Source organism: Galeopterus variegatus, unplaced genomic scaffold (assembly GCF_000696425.1).
Source record: "Galeopterus variegatus unplaced genomic scaffold, G_variegatus-3.0.2 Scaffold11209, whole genome shotgun sequence".
NCBI classification, from domain to species: Eukaryota; Metazoa; Chordata; class Mammalia; order Dermoptera; family Cynocephalidae; genus Galeopterus; species Galeopterus variegatus.
In genome coordinates this window covers 9,040-16,767 of record NW_007737320.1, presented here as the reverse complement: position 1 = coordinate 16,767, position 7,728 = coordinate 9,040, and the positions used below count along the sequence as shown (strand labels likewise).

At 56.5% G+C, this 7,728-nt stretch overlaps 1 protein-coding gene across 1 annotated transcript; it reads right to left on the bottom strand.

The window, feature by feature from the left end:
- Positions 1-461: 461 nt before the first annotated feature.
- On the bottom strand, positions 462-7,252 carry TRIM11 (tripartite motif containing 11). The gene is made up of 6 exons (XM_008594632.1): positions 7,220-7,252; positions 6,262-6,357; positions 4,931-5,161; positions 3,735-3,757; positions 3,538-3,638; positions 462-1,963 (listed from the first exon to the last, which is right to left on the bottom strand). The coding sequence occupies exons 1-6, from the start codon at positions 7,250-7,252 to the stop codon at positions 1,416-1,418; spliced, it is 1,032 nt and encodes a 343-aa protein (XP_008592854.1). The 3' UTR covers positions 462-1,415.
- Positions 7,253-7,728: the final 476 nt, after the last annotated feature.

The following is a 7,728-nucleotide window of genomic DNA, read 5'->3' as shown; positions in this document are numbered from 1 at the left end:
GCCAGGTAGGACTCACTCGCAGATACTACAGTGCTCACCGTTTGCTAGTGGTGGGACTACACAGGGGTGTGAGGCTCACGCTGCTAGTGCAGTACTCACCAAGAGCTAGTGTAGGACTCACCCACTTCTCATGTAAGGCTTAGGCCCTGCTAGTGTATAGGATAACCCACAGCAAGAGAAGGTTCATTCACTGCCAGTGTAGAGCTCACCCAGGGCTAGTATAGGGCTCACCCACTGACAGTGTAAAAGCTGTTTGTCTAGGGCTCACACACTGCTAGTGTAGGGCTCCCCCCTGCCAGGTAGGACTCACTCGCAGATACTACAGTGCTCACCGTTTGCTAGTGAAGGAGTCACACGCCACTGGTGCAGGTAGGATCCCGCCTGCTCTATCACCCTGACTCTGGCCCTCTGCTTGACATCGGGCAGCCACTATTTGTCTACATAAGCAGGGAATAGTGGGATTACAGTGATCAAAATTTATTTAATGTGGGAACTCTGTCCTCACAATAAATAAAATGGAGGGGGAAAAGAGAAGTCAAGTGGTACCTTCTTATAAAGGGGGAAGAAACACCAAACCTTAACACACCAACACCCTCCTTGACTCTGTGTGCTTAGGGCTCTCTGCAGCCACCCTCCTCCTCCAGAGTGGAAGGACCACAGCCTCTGAAATGTCCCAAGCCCTTGGCAGGAGCCAAGACCCTACAGACAGGTTCCTGAAGTCAGGGACTGCCACCTGAGGTCAGTATGGAGACCAGAGAAGCGTTTGCGAGGGTAAAAGCCAGCAGCTCTCGGCCAGGAATATGCCCAGAAAGGCTTCCAAACACAACCATGAGACTGCAAGTGTCACTTCCAAGTCCTACTCTCACCTCCAGACCCCACAGAACTGCCAAAGGTGAATCTCTGCACCCAGGGCATTTTCCAGAAGGCCCTTTATTTAGGGACTTCTGCTCAGTTCCCCTCCTACTTGGCTTCCTCGGATCATCTTTTGCCTGAAGACTGATGTCCCTCCAGTAGGTGGCCCTCCCCTTTCATGGGACATAAATGGGTTTGGAACTGGCCCCCCTCCCAGCAGCCACATGGGGCATGTCCCTAGAGGTGGGGTGCTCGGGCAGGCCCTGGATGCTGTGTGTTTCTGGTGGGGCTTGCGAGGCTCAGGGCTTTGGTCAGGGCTGTTGATGCTTAGTGGCATCTGGTAGCCTGGAGGGGTCCCACAGGGAGGACAAGGCCCACCCCACATCTGCCCATGCCATTTCCAGAACTCAGGTTTTCCCATGTACACTCACAAAGGCACTACACGTTCCTCCCGTTGCCCAGAGGACACGCTTCCTCCACCCAAGTCCTCCAAGTGAACAAAACACCCAAAGCCAGGACAAGTGGCCGGGAGAAGGGAAGGGATTCCCCCGAGAGGGTCCAAGTCACTGGGGAACCAGGGCATCTCCAGGCCCGCCTTTCAGCCGGCAGATGGTCATAGGGGTCGGGCTGCTTGACAGAGGTGAGAAGAGGGGCCGGAGCGTCCCAGAGAAGGGGGTCTCGGGGAAGATGAACAACAGCGACCCGTCAGTCGCACTGTAGAATGACAGATGTCCGGCCTCATAGTCCAGAAAGATCCCCACGCGCCTTGGAGGGTCCCGGAGGGGCGCGAAGGCCCTTTCGGGCGAGGTGTAGTAGCTCCCCAGGAACACCAGGATCCAGAAGCCGTTGCCGGCCGACAGCTCGCCCTTCTCCTTCCTGTTCACGTTCTCCCTGCACACGCCCAGGGCCCAGCTGCTGCGGTCCCCCACCTCCACCTCCCAGTAGTGGCGGCCCGAGGAGAAGCGCTCCTGGCCCAGCACGCAGGGGCCGGGGTCGAAGCGCTCCGGGCTGTCAGGCAGGGACTGCCGCAGGTCACCCCGCTGCACGCTCCTCCTGTCCTCTGAAAGGACCAGCTCAGGGTTGGCAGTGTCTGGGTCCAGGGTCACATCCCCTGCGGGAAGAGGTTGAGGTCACTGAGGCACGGTGGCCACCAGCTCGGGCCCTGCCAGCCTGCGCTGCATCTACCCAAGGCTCATCCACCCTCAAGATTACTGGAGTTATCAAGTGTCCCCAAACAGACTGCTCCCCCGCCCCAGAAAAAATGACCTAACTATGTCTGGTAGCAACTCAGAATGTTTTAGAAAGTGGCCCACGTTTGGCCTTCAGATGACAGGAGGAAACGGCGCTGCTTTCTACTTCTATCTTTCCTGAGATCTCCAATGGAAGTCTGCTGGGTTCTGAGCCCACTTTCCCTCTGGGCTTTGCTGAGCCCCATCTGCTCCCAGGGCAACACAGAGACCCTGTACCAGGAGTGGCAAAGGGTGACTGTCCCAACACTGACCACCCCGGGGTTTGTGATGTGTCCACCTCTGTGGGCCTGCATGCAGCTCTTATACACAGACTCTCGACCTACTGGCCGAGGACAGCATCTCCTGTGGATGATAGTGGTGTCATTAGAAATAGATTTGGTTATTGTCCCCAGTTCCTAGCATAAAGCTCCTAACACCCTCAGAATTTCCTGAATAAATAGACTGTTTTATTGCTCATAAGAAGCCCCTTTCCAGCACACCTGAGGTTATGCTACTGAGGTGACTCAGGTGGGGATCCCAGGTATCCCAGGATGAGGCTGGTCACCAGAAAGACAAGATTTGGAACTCTCTGCCTGACAGTTCCATCCTGACACTATCTGGAGGTGGCCCAGGCGCCACAGGTAACGGCTTAGTCCCACAAGATGCCCCCACTTCGGAGGCCAGTTGCAAGTTCCAGGGGCTCCTGTACTTGTCTCCAGGGGCTTGGGAAGGCCCAGGATGCTATGAGTTTTTGGCGGGACTTGTGAGGAAACCCACCACCAACCTCGGAGAGGGGAGAGGGGCTGAAGGTTGAGTTCAATCACCAACGAGCAGTGGTGTAATCAGTCACGCCTATGGAATGCAACCTCCACACAATCCCCTAAGCGGTGCGGTTCAGGCAGGTGGTGCACCTAGACAGGGTTGGAAGGTCAAATCTGCTTCTCCAAACTTGCCCTGAGCATCTCTTCCATCCTGCTGTTCCTGACCTGCATCCTTTGTAATAAACCGGGAGCAATAAGTAAAGTGTTGCCCTGAGTTCTGTGAGATGCTCCAGCAAATTATCAAACCACATAAGGGTGTCAGGGGAACCCCCGATTTATAGCAGGGCAGACAGAAGTACGGGGGCCCCTGGAATCTGCCACTGGCATCTGAAGTGGGGGCATCTTGAGGGACTGAGTCCTTACCTGTGGGGTCTGTGCTAACTCTAGACAGTTAGTGTCGGGATTGAACTGAATTGCTGGACACTCAGTCAGTGCCCAGAAAGTTGGAGAAGTGCTTGGTGTGGAAAATACCCACACAGTGATGATGGAGGTGACAGCAGAGTTTTCCTATAACCCAAGCCCATGAGTTTGGAGCTGGTGGCTGCAGGACACAGAACACACTGCTGCCCACCCCAGGTTCTCGGGAGGTCCCCTTTCTCGGTCATTGCCCCCCCCCCCCGAGCCTCAGCACCCACCTCGAAACCTCCGCAGGGTTTCCACCAGCCCCGGGACCCTGCACACAGTCCTCAGCTCCATGGGCACCACTTCTGGAGGCTGCAGCTTCACATCCTGGACCCTAGAGGGGACAGCCCAGGTTTTACCCCTGTGGCCAGCAGCTGGGCACCCACCCCACACCTGCCCACTTGCCCTGGGAGAGGCCAAGGGCTCGTACCTGCGCAGGGCATCCTTGATGTCCTGTGGGAGGGACAGAAACACATACTCGGTGTCAACGTCTGTCATCCGGTCGTGCAGCCCCTCCCTGCCCCCTGGAACCTCACCCTGGCCCCTCTGTCACGGCCACTTCAGCCCCAGGCTGCAGAAACACACACAGCTGCAGTCAGAAACTGCCCCAAGCATGGCTCAGACTGGACAGAGGCTTGGGGTGCATGTTCCAGGAGGCATCACAAATCAGAGTACAGCCCAGCCCCCCAGACTGAGCCCCACTGGGCATTTGGCCACTGTCTCACCTACCCTCAGCGCTCCAAGTGAATGCTCTGGATGTTGATGACAGGCAAGGCTTGCATCCTGGCCTCCAAGGTTGGGGCGGTGCTATGCAAGGGTGTCTGTGCCCCAGCTGGGAGCCCGGCCCTGGGCACCATCCGCCTGCCCCGCTGGCACCCCTGCTCAGTGCTATGCCTCACCATCTCTCCCTTGTCTCACTGTCTCATAATATGACAGCATCTTTCTCAGTGTCATGGGCTAAACTGGGTGTCCCCACCACCACCACTACCACCAGATTCATACTTTGAAGTTCTAACCCTTGAGATCTCAAAACATGACTGTATCTGGGGATGGAGTTATTAAAGAGGAAATTAGATTAAAATGAGGTCATCAGGGTGGGCCCTAATCCCATAGGACTGGTCTCCTTATAAGAGGAGATCAGGACACAAACACAGAGGGACGAACATGTGAGGACAAAGGGAGAAGACGCTACCTACAAGCTAAGGAGAGGGGCCTCAGGAGAAACCAACCCTGCCCACAACGTGTCTCCACACAGACCCCTTGGGTCCACATTTCTGGGTTGACCCTTCTTCCTCCTAAAACCCCCCTAGCTTCTTTAGCATCGCTCCCTCTCTGCCCTCGGCCTTGGACTTAGTCCCCAAAACTGTAAGAAATAAATCATGTTTATAAACTACCCAGCCTCAGGAATTCTGTTATAAGCAACAGAAAACAGGCTCATACAGAATGGCAGTTCCTGGGCCCTTGGCAACCCGTGTCTGAGCCCAGGACAAACTCTGTCCAATGCTTCCTGCACTTTCTCCTTCTCCATGCTTCACCTGACATGTCTCGTCTGTCTCTGAGTCCCCAGGAGCATGGAGAGGCCACCGCACGTGCCCACTCCCAGCAGCAAGGCCCCCACCTGCTCACCTGCAGCAACCCCAGCGCGGGCAGCTGGCAGCGGCCCTCCAGCTCGGCAATGAGCTCGGCCAGCTGGGCACTCTGCTGGCCGAGCCGGGCTGCGCCCTCACGCAGCCGGGGCAGCACCTCCAGCTCCTCCTCCTCCAGCTTCTGCAGCAGCTGCTGCTCCTCCTCGGCCAGCAGGCGGCGCAGACGCTCGAACTCGCCCAGCACGTTCTGCCGCTGGCTCTGCACCATCATCTGCGGGCGCAGATGGGGACAGCTGAAGCCGAGCTGGTGGCGACCGGACCCCAGCCCACCACCCAGGACTGACCTTACAACTCCACTACCCTCGGGACTTCACAGACCCCAAGCCACCACCCAGGGTTATCTAGACCCAAAGCCATCACCTGGGCTTCATGGACCCCAAATCCATCATCCGGGGTTATCTAAACCCAAATTCATCACTGGTGCCTACCTGACTCCAAATCTACCACTCAAGGCCAGCTGGAACTTAATCCACCACCCAGACCACAAATCTACCACCCAGGACTGGCCAGACCTCCAAATCCACCACCTGGGGTTATCTAAACCCAAATCCACCCCCCGGGGCTTCACGAACCCCAAATCTGCCACCTGGGGTTATTACCTAGACTCAAATCCACCCCCCGGATGATCTAGACCTAAATCCACCCCCAGGGCTTTACTGACCTAAAATCCATCACCCAGAACCACCCATACCCCAAATCTACCACCCAGTCTCTCCCCAGCCTCCAAATCCACCCCTGGGACTGCCCTGAACCCAAATTTACCATTCAAACCAGCTGTACCCTAATCCACCAGAGAGCACAAATCTATCACCCAGGGCTGGCCAGACCCCAAATCTACCACTCGGAGCTGCCCAAACACCACATCTATCCCCGGGACCCTCAACACCTAGTCCCTCCCTGAGCCCCGAATCTACCCGAGACCCCTCCACCCAGTCCCTCCCACCCCATTAAATCTAACACCCTGGTAGATCTACTACCCCAAGTACACCCGGACTTCAGGGTGGACACTCAGGGGGCTATAACACCCCCACAGCATCCCCCCATCTCTTTGGTCCTGAGTTTGGGATACCCACTGGCCAGGTAGGATAGGTTCACACAGGGAAGGCTCAGCCCCCTGTCTATTCATGGGCCTGGCCTCAGGCTGGCACAGCTGAGCCAATCTGGAGCAGTGACCACTGGCCTTGTCCTGGGGGTGCTGAGCGTGAGTGTGAAAGACCAGCATCCCTCGATGGGGCCCTGCATGCACGAGCCATCATCCCCTGTCCCATCTGCTGCCCCACCACCCCTGGTCCCCAGAGCCCCAGCACCTGCCTGCCACAGGGTACAGGTCTCCTCTGCCTGCTTCTGGAACAGCAGTGCATCCTCCAGCTGCTTCCGCAGGTGCTCCAGTGACTTCTCCAGCTTCCCCTGGGGGGACAGAGACCACGCAGAACCATGAGACCCCTGCCCAGCGCCGGGACCCTCCTGGTGGGGTCCTGTTTCCTGGGCACAGAAGTCCACCCATTTGCACCTGACCTCCTGTCCCAAGTTCCTCCAGAGACAATGGGGACAAAATCCTCTTCGTAGGCAGCATCCCCCTGTTGCCACTGAAGCTGAGATCCCCCAGCCCCTTTCCCAGTTTTGATCAACAGTCAGGGCCAAGTTTTGTTCTTTGCCTAGCATGAAGCTGTCTTTCCAGTTCTCAACCCCGCTGCTCCATCCCAGGCCCTCCCACCTTTGTGAGGCTACCAGACGGGCTTCCAGCTGGGCACCCAGCCAGGCCTCAGCCTGCTCCCTGCCCACCCTGTGTGGCCAGGCTCCCTTGACAAGACACAGTGTCTGTCCCCCTGCCTCCCAAGCTGGCTCTGAAGATGCCGAGGTCTCCTTGTCTCCATGCCACCCTCCCTTCCTCCTCTTCCTTCCAAGGGCACCAGCCAGGCCCGATGAGACAATTGTAATGTTTGTATCTCCCCAAATTCAATGCTGAAATCCTAATTCTTATGGTGAGCATATTAGGAGGTGGGGACTTTGGAAGGTGATTAGGTCACGAGGGTGAAGCCTTCATGAATGGGTTTGGTGCTGTTATAAAATGGACCCCAGGAAGCTCCCCCATCCCTTCCACCATGTGAGGACACAAGGAGAAGACACCATCTCTGAACCAGAAAACAGGTCCTCAGCAGACACTGAATCTGCCACGCCTTGATCATGTGAGCAATAAGTTTCTGTTCTTTTAAGCCACCCAAGCTATGGTACTTTGCTCCTGCAGCCCACACCAGACATCCCACCCCACCTTTTCTGCAGGCCCCTTAGCATCTTGCAGCATGTTCAGCTTCACTGTAGCTGTGGGGTGGCCATGGTCACATTCTGTTTCCTTGGTCCTGATTTCTCATTTCTACCTTTTCTCAAGTGCACACCAGGAAGACAGTGAGAGCCTTATAAACAAGCCAATGTGACGGCGCATGCTTGGGTGTTCTTAATAGTCTCCTAAAAGGGCCTATAAAGGTTCCTTAATGTGTTAGGACACACTCACCACCTAGGGGCCCTGTGGACTGAGGTGCTGGGAGGTTCCGGAAGGCTGCCCGGGTGGCCAGGCCAGCATATGACCTCAGCCTTGTAATCGAGGATGGCTGGCACATCAAGAGCACCACAGATGTGTCAAACTCCTGTTGTCCCTGCCTGGGCTCAGCTACCACATGGGCCACAGCAAGAGCCCCAGACTGGGGCCCCTGTCCCCAAGCCTCCTTTGACACTGCTGCCAGCCTCCTCTAGAAAACTCAGGCCTGGCCCGTTTTCCCGACC